Source organism: Pelecanus crispus, chromosome 2, assembly GCF_030463565.1.
Source record: "Pelecanus crispus isolate bPelCri1 chromosome 2, bPelCri1.pri, whole genome shotgun sequence".
In the NCBI taxonomy this organism is placed as follows: Eukaryota; Metazoa; Chordata; class Aves; order Pelecaniformes; family Pelecanidae; genus Pelecanus; species Pelecanus crispus.
This window is the reverse complement of record NC_134644.1, coordinates 80,097-94,425: the sequence shown is the minus strand read 5'-3', so window position 1 is coordinate 94,425 and position 14,329 is coordinate 80,097. Positions and strand designations below refer to the sequence as shown.

Below are 14,329 nucleotides of genomic sequence, written 5' to 3'. Positions count from 1 at the left end.
TCCTTTTCTGTTTAGAAACACCATTTATGTCAGCTGGGAGATTTGAAATCCACTGTGTTACAAGCAAAAGCAAGAAAAAAGGTCCAAAGGTACTTCAAAAGCCAGAGCTGGCTTCTAGGTATTTCTGCTATCAAATTCCCTCACTCAAGAAAATTATAGATTTCAGAAGATACTCTATCTGAGGAACCACAGCATCCTAGCTGAACAGTCTGACTTCATATGTCCATTCTACAGCCTGACAGTCCATTCTTTTCAACCCTGCCTGCATCCTTTGTCTCTAGAGCTTCAAAGCATTTTTCTGTTTATAGATGCAATACTACAGGTAGTATCTCTCTTCTATCAGGTGGAAATAGTTTTCCTCAGAGGCCTTTGCATTTCCATAGGCCTCAATATTTTTTCAAATTGCCTCCACATAACAGCATGTTTTAAGCCAACTGTTAATATATAGATAGTTCAGGGGCTTTTAAAGTCAGTTTAAATGGAATATCTTTAGATAGAAGCCTATTCACCTGTTCAGAGCATTAAGAATCCCAGTAGGAAAAAAAGGATGTAATAATTATATTTCTGAAAACTCCAGGTGTAAGGAGTGGTTCTAGATTCATGGCAATGCACTGCAATTACTCACAGAAAATTTCCAAAAACTAGAGATTTTGATCCTTTTCCAAAAAAAAAAATTTTTTTTTTTTTTCTGAATTTAATACATACTTAGCTTCTGGACCATAGTAAAGAGAAGGTAACCATGAGATGTTTATTGGAAAGGACTGGATCTGTTTCAAGAGGCTGTGTAGGTTTTGGTTAAAAATAAGTAAAACCGTATTGACTTTTCCCCCCTTAATCTTAAAAAAAAAAAAAAACAAAACATTGCAAGTCGTTTTCAAATCCAAAAACGTTTTCTTGTATTTTTCTTTAGCACAAAATATTGCAGGAAACATGCCTTGGAAAATAAAAGCAAACTGTTTTTATATTTCCTCTGGTTAAAAAAAAAAAATTGTTTTCTTTACAATATGCTGCTGCAAACCCTTAGTGAGAGAGGAGGTGTTCACTTCTCTCCCGTCATTGATACAGTTGATCCTGATGTCCCATTAAAGTGGCCTGTGCCCTTCAGCAGCTAAACCAAAAGTGGGATACCTGAAATTGTCATCATCTGATGCATCTGTCAGCTAGTTGACATTGTAAGTACAGCAGCAATTCACAGGGACAGAAGCAACCAAAAATTTATTCTGTGCAAGGGGCCAGGATTATAGCTTTCAAAATCACCTTACTTTTGAACTGTTGATTTCTTACTTTCTCATTTAATTGCAGGTTTGGTTTTGGACAAGGATAACATGCTTTATTGTATTTCAGATCTTTGACTGTCCACGGCTAAAGTTTTCTGAAATTCCTCAGAGACTCACTAACCTGCTGCTGCCACCAGACCCTATCGTGATAAATCATATCATCAGGTAAGCTGGTCAGTGAGTTCAGCACTGTCATGTGCAAAACACTCACTATACAAAATACAGAAACAGCTACAGTAGCAGGGACCAGAATCCAGTTTTTATAAATTCCAGGTGAGTGCCTTGGACTTTGTTGTGTGTTCATTCTCTGTGTCATTCTGGTCTGTATAATTCCAAATTATTTTCAATAGAATGGCAACAATACTCTAGGAGTATGAAAAACTTCTTCTTATCATTTTTATCCCTACTAGAATACCATTGAGCGAGTTGTTCAGGTTTCTTTCCTAAGGGGAGAGGAACAAGAGTTTGAATCCACTTGGAGGGGAAAAAAGGAATTGAAGTAAGATACTGTATAACATGGGCAATCCCATGCTTTGTTGGGATTGGGTCCACTGTTTGGGTGTTAGTCTTATTCTAAGAATGCCAACTAGTCAAAGATCTCAAGAGATTTACAGTAAGGAATGACTGGATTCAGAGAAGGCCATTGTGACCAAGATACTGAGCTTCTGGCATCCTTGTCAAAACAGATGTATTTCTGGCATAGTAGATGAAATACAACTTTCAGCTCTCTAGGGCGCTTCCAGCACATTCCATATTTAAGTGACAACTGGGGGGAGAGGGATAAAGAGACTTTGGGGGATTGCAACCTTTCTGTTAAGCTGTTTCAGTCTTTCCCAAGTTCCTTTGTGGTCTTGGTCAAAACTCTGATTCTTGGTGTTTAAACATTATTGTTAATTGAGCGTAGTGATTTGATTTCCTACAGAATATTGTCAATAAATATTTCTGAATATGCTTAAAATTGGGTTATTTTAAATTTGTAATACATGTGATAAGTTTAAATATTACATAGGCTATCAAAAGAAAATTTGCTTTTTGATTCATTTGAATATATAAAACAGAGTAATGAAAAAGCAGCTTAACTACCATGCAGATTGATAGCTGTGTATACACTGTCACTGAAGACAACTCAGTGACCTTGTTGATGGACCAAAAAAAAGCTGAGGTCCTCAGAGATATGTAGTCATTGTCTTGGAGAAAAGTGACAAGGAACTGATGGTTGTGTTTCCAGGGGCAGAGAGATGGCAAAGAGGTTCTGGAGGCAGTATGTTTTCTGTTAGATACAAGCTAAAGAGCCAGGACCTTGTGTATAGTAGCATTCTCTGATAGACAGTGTGCGCCACACAGCACCTGACAGCATTACACTGCACTGACATAATGCTGTGGGAAGTGGAAGTATGAGTTTCCTGAGAAGAGGGAATACTTTTGAAATAGAGTCTTTACAGTTTCAAGCTAAGCTAAAATAAATCTGGAAGTCTGGCACTGAATTTAAAGGAAGTAAGTAATTTTTAGACTCATAAAATCACAGAATAATGTACAGTACAAGGGATTGCTGGTGGTCATCTAGAGCTCCCCCCTCCCAACTCAAAGCAGGTTCAAATTATATCAGGATGCTTAGGGGCCTAGTCGAGCTGAGCTTTAAACAGGCTCTCACAGACCCTCTGCCCTGCCCCCCTGCATTCAAATTTTAAGAGTGATTGCAGTCAACCACTGAAACAATTTGCCAGCTGCTTGTTGTGGTTTAACCCCAGCCAGTAACTAAGGACCACACAGCCACTCGCTCACTCCCTGCCAGCGGGATGGGGGAAGAGAATTGGAAGGGTAAAAGTGAGAAAACTCATGGGTTGAGATAAAAATAGTTTAATAAATGAAATAAATAATAATAATAATAAAATATAAAAATTGTAATGAAAAGGAAAATAACAAAGAGAGAGAAATAAACCCCAAGAAAGGCAAGTGATGCAAATGAAAACATTTGCTCACCACCAACTGCCTGATGCCCAGCAAGTCCCTGAGCACACACCGCACCCCCAGTTCATTGCTGGGCATGACATCATATGGTGTGGGATATCCCTTGGGTCAGTCGGGGTCAGCTGTCCCCTCCCAACTTCTTGTGCACCCCCAGCCTGCTCGCTGGTGGGGCGGTATGAGGAGCAGAAAAGGTGACTCTGTGCAAGCACTGATCAACGATAACTAAAACATCCCTGTGTTATCAACACTGTTGTCAGCACAAATCCAAAACATAGCCCCATACTAGCTACTATGAAGAAAGTTAACTTTATCCCAGCCAAAACCAGCACACTGCTACATGGAATTTTTCATCACTAGTGATTTTAAATATATGTGCTCTTAATTCAGATAAATCCTCAGGCTTGTCTTTTAAAAGAAGGTCAGCTAGATCACAACTGTTCATGTGCACAGAGACTAAAATGTGAAGTATTCTAAACTCATTCTAGAAATAACAGTATTTTAGAATCCCTCTTCAGACACCAACCACCCTCCCTTCTTGAAAAAGAAAACAAAAAATGCAATGGGGTTGAAGTGGAAATGAAGTAGAGATGAACAGAAAGCCTCTAATCTTGGTAAATATTTTAAATATTAGGTAACTCGAAGAGAATGCAGAATGCATTTAAAAAATAGTGTATAACAGTTTCTGATCTCTGCAATACCGAATGCACAAAATTTAAAAGTGGTAGAAGTCAAATCTTCTTACCTGAGCTCAAGCTGGAGCTGGAGCTTTTATGGAGTTGCACTCCTTATTGCAGCTGACACACCTCAAATCAGAGGTATAAAGAGAAACATCTGTGGGATTTCCCATTCCTGCAAAGCAGCAAGCCATCTCCCATGCTATTAACGTTACACAAGTAGACTACGAAGCATAGCTCTGCAGTATTCTCCTATTGCAAATAGGTTAGCTCTTGATTTCCCCCTTTTGACTACCATCATGACTGTAAAAAAAAAAAAAAAAAGTTTCCTTATCCTGAGTCAGTTGCCCGTGCTGCCGTGAGTTTCTGTTGCCTCTCACCCTACTGTTGTGCGCCTCCAAGAGGAGGCTGGCTCTGTCTTTTCTTCACCATCCCATGCGGCAGCTGCACTCACCAATAGGATCTCCCTTTCCCTTCTCCTCTCAAGGCTGGACAAACCCAGCTCTTGCAGCTTCTCTTGGCAGGCATGCGCTCCAGCTCCCAGACATCCTGGTGGTCCTCTGTGGGCCTCACTCCGGAATGTCACGTCTTTCTGGTCCCGTGCCCGGAAGTCCAGATGCAGTTTCACAAGTGTGGCATAGGAAGGAATGGCCTCTTTCCTTGGCTTGATGGCAACACTTATGCTAATACAGATCATTTTGCAGTTGACCTTTGTCATGGCTGGCTTACCTCACAGACTCATTCTCCACTTGTTGTCCGTGAGGACCCCCGGGTCCTCTCCTGCAAAACTGCTTTCTACCCAGTCGATGCCCACCTGTACCACTGCGTGGCGTCATTCTATCCTGGGAGCAGAACTTTGTATTTGCCTTTGTTGAACTTTACAGCGTTGGACTGCCGTCCTGTTTCTGCAGCCTGTCAAGGTCCCTCTGAACAGCCGTGCTCCCCTGACTCTGATGCAGGCTCAGGGACCTGGGAGGCCTCAGGACAGGACTGACCAGGAGAAACGGAGGCAAAGACAACACTGAGTGCCGTGGCCTTTTCCATGGCTTTTGACGTGAGCGGCAGAAGCAGACCCAGACACGGGTTTTCCTTAGTCTTCCTTCTGCTGCTAATTCACTTGCAGAAGGCCACAGCATCATGGAATCTCAGAATGGTTGAGGTTGGAAGGGACCTCTGGAGATCATGTGGTCAAATGCTCTCCCCTGCTCAAGCAGAGCCACCTGTAGCTGGTTGGCCACAACTGTGTCCAGACAGCTTTTGAATATCTTCAACATGGGAGACTCCACAACCGCTCTGAGAAACTTGTGCCAGTGCTTGGTCCCCCTTACAGTAAAAAAGTGTTTCCTGGTGTTCAGACGGAGCCTCCTGTGTTTCAATTTGCAGTCATTGCCTCTTGTCCTGTCACTGGGTACCACTGTAAAGATCCTGACTCCATCTTCTTTAAATCCTCCCTTCGGGTATCAGTAAGTTCCCCCCTCCCCCGCCCCGAGCCTTTGGTTCTCTAGGCTGAACAGTCCCAGATCTCTCAGCATTTGCTCATGTGTGAGATGCTCCAATGCCTTAATCATTTTCATGGACCTTTGCAGAACTCTTTCCAGTAGCTCCATATCTCTCGTACTGGGAAGCCCAGCACAACACAGTACTCCAGGTGTGGCCTCACCAGTGCTGAGTATAGTGAAGGATCACCTCCCTCCACCTGCTTGCAACACTCCTAATGCAAATCCATCCATGGCAGTTCTTCTGCTCCCCCAACTCTAACAAGCTCAATTAGATCCTGAGCCAATTTTTTTACTACCTACAGCAGATGCATACAACCTAGACATTTCAAAAACGGTATGTAGAAGCTAGCATTTTTGTATTACAAGTTACAATGACTGAAGTCTGATTTACCAACTACTGGGCTGAGAAACTGTTTTCTTGCTACGAAACTTTAGTCTAAAGATAAAGAGAAAGCAGATGTTAAGGCTAAACCCCAACAAATTAAATACAATTTTAGGATCGGACAAGCCAAAGAATAATACTGATATTTAGCTTGTTGAAGATGAAAAAGAAAATAGTAAGATTGGTTGAAATATATTTGAAGTAGGAAGCCTACTATTGAAACTGAGAAATTAATAAGGTTTAAAAAAAATGTTCTTGGAAGACAATGAGCTGCTTAAAGTCAGATAAGAAAATCAAAATTCATTCTTTCAATCAATGTTAACTTTAGAGATTAGGGAAGGTCCCATACCTGTGCAGTATAGGTTTTGGAGGGCAGGTGGAAAGAGTGTATCTGAAAAACTTAATCACACCAAGGTATCAAATAGAAATAAATTTAACACACACTAAAATGGGAGTTGTAAATGTTTTTTTCATGCAGGACTCTCGTGAAATTGCTTAACTACCAACTACTGTCCCTTTGTACTTGACACTTGGAATACTGTGTTCAGTTTTGGGCCCCTCACTACAAGAAAGACATTGAGGTGCTGGAGCGTGTCCAAAGAAGGGCAGCGAAGCTGGTGAAGGGTCTAGAGGACAAGTCCTACGAGGAGCGGCTGAGGGAACTGGGGCTCTTTAGTTTGGAGAAGAGGAGGCTGAGGGGAGACCTTATCGCTCTCTACAACTACCTGACAGGAGGTTGTAGCGAGGTGGGTGTCAGTCCTTTTTCCCAAGTAACAAGTAATAGGATGAGAGCAAATGGCCTCAAGTTGTGCCAGGGGAGGTTTAGATTGGATATTAGGAAAAATTTCTGCATCGAAAGCATTGGAACAGGCTGCCCAAGGAAGTGGTTGAGTCCCCATCCCTGGAGGTATTTAAAAGACATGTAGACGTGGTGCTTAGGAACACGGTTCAGTGGTGGACTTGGCAGTGTTAGGTTTATGTTGACTCGATGATCTTAACGGTCTTTTCCAACCTAAATGATTCTGTCATTCTGTGATTATTACTGAAATCTCCTTCAGTAACAGAAGGGTGGTAAATAGTTAACATGAGGCCAAAAACACAGAAGGACCCATCCTGGACATTGGAAGCCAATTGGTACTAACTGTAGTAGAGAATGGAGTTAATAGACATGTGATATATCGGGGAAGAGTCAATATAGCTTCTGTAACAGGAAGCTTCTGTATGACTGGCTATATTCTTTGAAGAATTAAGCAGGCAACTTTACAAACAAAGCAGTGGTCCTGAAAGTCACTGCTACCTCTTAAGAAGTGGCTGGGAATCCTTACTATGCTGCATAGCTGCCAAAACAACTACAGTGCTAGGAATTATTAGAGAAGGAACCAAGAACCAAATAAAATGTTATTATATGCTCACATCCAGAATGGTACAGTTCTACTTACCCTATCTCAAAAAAGATGCAGTTGAGCAGAGACCATACCAGTATGGTATTTACCACTGGGGATTGCTTTGGAGGCCAGAGTTGTAACAGGTCTCAGGAAGGTGTTAGACAATTTAATGAAGACTATGTCCATTAGCAGCTATTAAAGTTGATGGTCTGGACAAAACCTCCAGCTCAAAAGTCTGTGAAATCTGACTGATGAAAGATGAGAAGATATACTAGAATATACAAAGATACCCTGTTCTTAAACTCTTCTCACAGCATCTGCAACAGGCTTTGTCGAAGAGTGTGTTCTGGCTGGCTGGTTATTTATTCTGATTCATTTTGGCAGTTCTCATGATCTTCTGTTATACTCTCCATAGTGTTGACCCCAACGATCAGAAGAAGACGGCTTGTTATGACATAGATGTAGAAGTTGAAGACCCATTAAAGGGACAGATGAGTAGTTTTCTTCTCTCAACAGCTAACCAACAGGAGATTACAGCATTGGACAACAAGGTACTAGCCCAGGAATAAAGTATCACATGGCATATACACTTATTGTGTACCTTCATGAGGGTTTGGTGTCACACATCAAAGACAGTAATGTTGTGAGACAAGGACTTCTCAATTGAATGTGTTTTCAAAGGATAAATCAGCCACATGCAATGGGAATACAGTGGGGTGAGTGGCATTCCCATGTAGGATTTGATCCAGGGCCTGACACGGTTGTCAAGGTGATAGAAGCAGTTTCACAGACAGTATACTGAGTCCCCTGGCATTCAAGAATCATCTGAACTGCTTGACTATAACTTTTTATTGAGAGGTCATGGTATCTTGCTAAATTGCTATAAGGCAAAGCTAAGAGAATTTTAGTAGATGTGTTTTGTGTATGCACAGTTGTGGAACAGCTCTCTGCAGTAGGTGCAAATACGGAAAATGCATGGCAGAAAAATCACTTGGAGCAGTTTGGCAGACTTGTTTTCAGCGTTATTGAAAGAGGATCATGCACCCTTCAAATAATAGTATCTTAGAGCAGTGGTGAGCTCTGCAGGCTGTATTAGGGATTCATGTCATGGGGACTGTTAGCCAGCTTTTGGCACGTGTAAATGGCTGATTTGTCTTGGTAAGGGATAAACAAAAGTGGCTTATCAGAGCAAGAGGAGAAGAAGAGGTGCAACATTGTGGACTACAGATGATGTATGTGCTATACAGTCAGGCCTGGTTTCTGTTTGTTTACCTCTAATACAAACAAATATGTTAAAATCTGGTCTTCATGCAATTTTAAAGGGGATTTGGACAGTAGCAATCGTATGGATTCTGGTACTGTTGCAGCATCTTTTGTTTTATGGCAGTTGAGAAAGGTCCTTTTCAGCAGGGCAGCTGCTCAGCCAGTTGGTTCCCAGCCTATATAGGCTTGTGTGCAGCACACGTAGGATTATTCTGTTTCCAGTCCAGCTCACTCTTCCCCGTGTCTGTATCACCTCTTTTTTGAGCATTTGCTACAGCAGAGGGCAAGCTGTGATTAGTGAAGTTACTGAAGTCACTTCTGGGTAAACAGGCACTGACTGCTGCATTGTTATCATCTGTACCGTTTATTGCTATGCTGCCACAGAGTCCTCTAGTGGGAACTCGGTGCATGCCAACAGATTTCTCTCCAGCACAGCTACATCATTTTCCCAAATAAGGAATGATTTTAAGTTGACAGCAGCTCTCTACTGTTAACATACCATATAGTTGTGCCTACACGAGTGGCCTTGATGGCATAGCCAGATCAGGGGAGGATTATTTTCTCCCAGGTGCCTGGCCACATTAGCTGTTTTGGCAAAACAGATGTATACATGAAATTAAACAAGATACGTTTACAATCTCAAACTAGAATTTTAGAGGAACAGGGTAGAAAAGTTTGCTTTTCTGTGTGTGTATGTCCAAATGATTCATTAGCTGTCCTCCCATTGATCATACTTGATTTTATTATCCAGAGAGATTATAGGACCTTGACTTCTCTTAGGAGTCTTCATGCTTCCCTGCTGGTTAATGCTCATTTCTTTCATAATATTTCTGAAGATACGACTCATTTTCTATAAACCTTCCATACTCCTGATTTCTCATTGTTCACACGCCTCTTCTTTTTGCAGCCAATGTGACTTTAATAGGCTTTCTTGTAAGAAAAAAATCTAGAAGTCATGGCTGTTATGTGAGTTCATTTAACATAGACTCGATCAGGCAATCACTAGAAATTCTAAGGATCACAGCAGGGTATTGAAGATATGCTGATGATTAAACAGGGGAATAACTGCTTTCTTGCATTGGGCACTGTTTAAAGACATATTTATATAGCACCTTTTCTGAAAAATTCCAGACTTGGCAGAAAGACTGATTATACACAGGAAATTACCACATTGTACAGTGACATGACTTAGCTCTTCAGTATTGTATATAGCATGCCATCCAGCAGCTCAATGCAGGCAGTGAAGAAGAATCCTGTACATACTTGTGTTGCAGAATTACAAGTGAAACCGAAATGTAACTGCAGGATTGCAGTTAACTCCCTCTTTTAAGGGAAAAAGCCATGGGAACCTGCACAAGTGTGCGGTGTAGAATTGTCACCTTTGTACATTACAAGAAGTAAAAGATGCTAATGGGGCTGACTTCAGGGTCACTGGAGCATGGGTGGAATTAAGTAACATCTGCTTCGTTTTTTTTTTTTTGTCAGATTCATGAGACAATCGAATCCATAAATCAGTTAAAAATACAACGTGATTTCATGCTGAGTTTCTCCAAAGATCCCAAAGGATACATCCAAGACCTTCTCCGGTCCCAAAGTAGGGATCTTAAGGTGAGCTCAGGTTTGAAGAATGTAAGAATTTTATCTAAATGTATATAGAGTATATAGCTAAAACATCCAGGATGGAAAGTTGGTGGAAGACAGACAATGAGTGGAATACTGCAATCCCAGAGCAGACAGTGCACAGGAAGGACATTTTAGGCTGTATTCTTCTTCCAGTGGAACAGAGGTGCTTAATGCGGGGGGCAGGTGAATTTGTGGTCGGACAGTAAGATCGAAGTGCAGGGCTGTGTTGGCGCGCTCCATAAAATTAAAGCTATATAAAACTCAGCAGGAGCATCTTATGGTACAATAACAGAATTTGGGTGTTTTGTTAGTTCATAATTTAATCTTATTGAAGAAATAGGCAGATTAAATATCAGCTGCCTTTGAGCTTAGCTTTGAGATACCCAAGAAATGGAATGTAAAGAAGTTCAGTTGTTTGCCAGCAAAAATGAATGAGTTGTTCCTCATAAAGTTTCACACTTTGTGTCTTTAACTCAGACACCTCAAAACCAATTGTATTAATAAATCCATGAAATTATTTTAATAAAATCATTGTGTCTTTCAAATATAAATGTCTAGTTTGTAGTCAGTACTCTCCCAAAAATCTACTGTTATGATTATGATTATGATTATGATTATTGTATTCAAAAGCGAACAGGCATCTGAAAGAACATTTAAATAAAGCAGCCTTTAGCTTGAAGAGCTTACAAACTAAGGTGTTGTGGAGCTTAGCTGCATACATAGAATGGTTGTTCAGTGTTCTCCCTGACTGACAAACAGTCCCATAAAGGCCTTTTCTATAATGTTCTTCCCTGCTGGCATGAGAATTGTGATTGCACAATACTACTCTGCATAAGATGCTAATAATTTTATACTACCCTTTATTCTGTGATGCTGGAGACTTAGTCATCAGAATTTTATTTTTTTGTAGAATCATAGAATGGTTTGGGTTGGAAGGAACCTTCAAAGATTATCTAGTCCAACTCCCCTGCCATGGGCAGGGACATCTTTCACTAGATCAGGTTGCTCAAAGCCACATCCAACCTGGCCTTAAACACTTCCAGGGATGGGGCATCCACAACTTCTCTGGATAACCTGTTCCAGCATCTGACCACCCTCATCATAAAAAAATTCTTCCATTATGTCCAATCTAAACCTACCCTCTTTCAGTTTAAAATCGTTGCCCCTTGTCCTGTCACTACAGGCCTTGGTAAAAAGTCTGTCCCCATCTTTCTTACAAGCCCACTTTAAGTATTGAAAGGCCACAATAAGGTCTCCCCGGAGCCTTCTCTTCTCCAGGCTGAACAACCCCAACTCTCTCATCTTTTCTTCATAGGAGAGGTGCTCCAGCTCTCTGACCATTTCTGTGGCTCTTCTGGACCCCATCCAACAGGTCCATGTCTGTCTTGTACTGTGGACCCCAGAACTGGACGCAGTGCTCCAGGTGGGGTCTCAAGCAGAGCAGAGGGGCACAATCCCCTCCCTCAACCTGCTGGTCACGCTTCTTTTGATGCAGCCCAGGATACAATTTGCTCTCTGGGCTGCAAGCGCACATTGCCAACTCGTATCTAATTTTTTGTCCACCAGTATCGCCAAATCCTTCTCTGCAGGGCTGCTCTCAATCCAGTCATCCTTCTGTCTGTATTGATACTGAAGTTTGCCCCGACCCAGGTGATGACCTAAGTTGCTCTTCCCTTATCCACCAATGCAGTCACTCCATCGTAGAAGGCCACTAGATTAGTCATGCACGATTTGCCTTTGGTGAAGCCATGTTGGCCATCTCTGATCACCTCCCTGCCTTCCACATGTCCCAACGTGTCTTTCAGGAGGATCTATTTCATAAGCTTACTGGGCACAGAGGTGAGGCTGACCGCTCCGTAGTTCCCACGGTCCTCCTTTTTACCCTTTTTAAAAATGGGTGTGAGGTTTCCCTTTTTCCAGTCACCGGGGACTTCGCCTGACTGCCATGACTTTTCAAATATGTTGGAGAGTGCCTTAGTGACTACATCAGCCAGTTCCCTCAGGACCCTGGCACGGACTTGTGTATGTTCAGGTTCCTCAAATGGTCTCAAACCTGGTCTTCTCCTACGATGGCAGGGACTTTTTTCCCCCTTGAGGTTCAGGGCCTTGAGAGATGTGGGAAGAGAGATTACCATTGAAAACTGAGGCAAAAAAAATTGTTGATGAACTTAGCCTTCTCCGTATTGGTTGTCACCAGTTCTCCTGTCTTATTTACCGAGGGGCCATACATTTTCTTTAATCTTCCTTTTCTGGCCAACATACCCGTAAAAGCCCTTCTTATTACTCTTTGCATCCCTTGCCAAATTCAGCTCCAGCTGTGCCTTAGCTTTCCTGAGTCCATCCCTACACATCCAGGCAGCATCCCTATATTCTTCCCAAGATATCCTGGTTCCACTGCCTGTGCATTTCCTTCTTACACTTTAGTTTGACCAGGAAGTCCTTACTGAGCCATGCCAGTCTCCTGCTCCCTGCCCCATTTCTTACAGATGGGAATTTAGAGCTCTTTCACTCTAAGAAAAATGTCCTTAAAGTGCTGCCTGCTCCATTCAGATCCTTTGTCCCTAAGGGCAGTTTTCCAGGTGACACCATCCACTAATTCCTTAAACAACTCGTTGGTTTTTTCAAATCTTGCTTTCTTGGCAGTTGCGTAGAGACTGAAAAATCAGCTCAGGACTCTGGCCATTTTGGAATTACTGTGGTTTTCTGTTCCTCACATTCCAATAGAGTTATTTTTCCTTAATGCTTTCCTTATCAGAACTTTTCCTTGAAATCAAGGTAAGATATGCTTTGAGATGAGGGCAACACTGGTATGGAGTCGTGCTTCAATCTGATGTGAATATCTTAAAAATTTCAAGCTGTTACCCCGTGTATGGGTAACTACTGAGGTTCTTTGGATATATAGGCTTATAAAATATACAGTGCCAGGAAACTTTTCCTGGGCACTGGAACTAAACTGTCCATGCTGTTAAATTGTTAGAGATTGTGGCACTTAGCCTGGGCAGCTACTGGTGTCCAGAATTATTCCTTGGCACAATTGAGGACCAGAAGTTAGGAGCTGTTCACGGTTTGTATGCGACCATCTTGTTTTGGTAGCAAGCACACATGCCATTCCTTGTCTGTTTGCTTTGGGCTTAGAGAGCAGTCCTGAACATTTCTAATATAGTAACGTAGATAAATTTTGACTCTAGGTAAATCTGAATGTTTCTCTATGTGGTAGAAGAGCTATAGTGAAAAATGTTTTTATTTTTGTCACAGGTGATGACTGATGTAGTTGGAAACCCAGAGGAAGAACGCAGAGCTGAATTTTATCATGAGCCATGGTCTCAAGAGGCTGTGAGCAGATATTTCTACTGCAAGGTATGAAGGAATTATCCACACCGCTGGCTTATAAATGAATCTTCCTGCCACTGAACAATTGAATCTGCTGAACTGTACAGTTTCTTTTTTTCTTTCAGATCCAGCAGCGCCGGCAGGAACTGGAACAATCTCTGGGAGTGCGCAACACATAAGTACTGCTTACAAGATCTCATTGGCATCACGACCACCAAACCAGTGGACTTTTCAGTGTTACTTAGCTCACTGTTACACATGGACCTGCTTCCTGACTGGATGAGAATGTGCCATCAACACACCAGTCAGAACACCAGCTTTAGAGTGACCCTTGAAAATCTTGCCCATGGGGGTGTCTCAAACCATTCCAGGCCAGAGACAGCGCCATACAAGTGTCAGTGTTAAAGAAGATTAAAGGTTCATTCATCACTGTACATCATTAAGTTTTAGTGGAAAGTTCAGACACTACACAGCAAACCCTAATGGGCTATGCATAGAATCATGGCTGGCATTGATGGGAGAGGTTGAGGTGGGTGTTATAGGAGACTACAGATTTAGAGAAATAAATGCAGTTCTCATCTGATGTTACCTAAGAGTCTCAAATAGTAAATTCTCTCGAATTAGACAAGATAGTCTTTCTTATAGCTGTGGAATGCTTTATATTCCTGAATAGAGTTTTTATTCAAGCTGGAACAGTGCAAGAAGCCATGTCACCATGTGAAAGAACAAACTAGGAGGATTTTCATTCCTGGAATGAAGAACCCCTCTGGAAGAAAGTAGTATAGTCAGGACATCTCTTCTGCAAACTCTAATACTTCCTCTTTCCCTTGTCCCTGCAGTGAAAGGTAGACTGAATTACATATCACTAGATGAGTATGATCAACGTGCTGTACTGGGAGGAAGAGAATTATCCCTGGGATAAGAGCTT

The 14,329-nt window shown here is 41.8% G+C and overlaps 1 protein-coding gene across 1 annotated transcript in view; it reads left to right on the top strand.

Moving 5' to 3' along the window:
• The window catches only part of SMARCD3 (SWI/SNF related BAF chromatin remodeling complex subunit D3), a 70,414-nt gene extending 56,834 nt beyond the window's left edge, over positions 1-13,580 (top strand). The window contains exons 9-13 of the mRNA XM_075705315.1: positions 1,345-1,442; positions 7,601-7,736; positions 9,934-10,056; positions 13,327-13,428; positions 13,527-13,580. Of these exons, the coding sequence (XP_075561430.1) occupies positions 1,345-1,442; positions 7,601-7,736; positions 9,934-10,056; positions 13,327-13,428; positions 13,527-13,580 (513 nt within the window). The remainder of the gene's footprint in view (positions 1-1,344; positions 1,443-7,600; positions 7,737-9,933; positions 10,057-13,326; positions 13,429-13,526) is intronic.
• Positions 13,581-14,329: the final 749 nt, after the last annotated feature.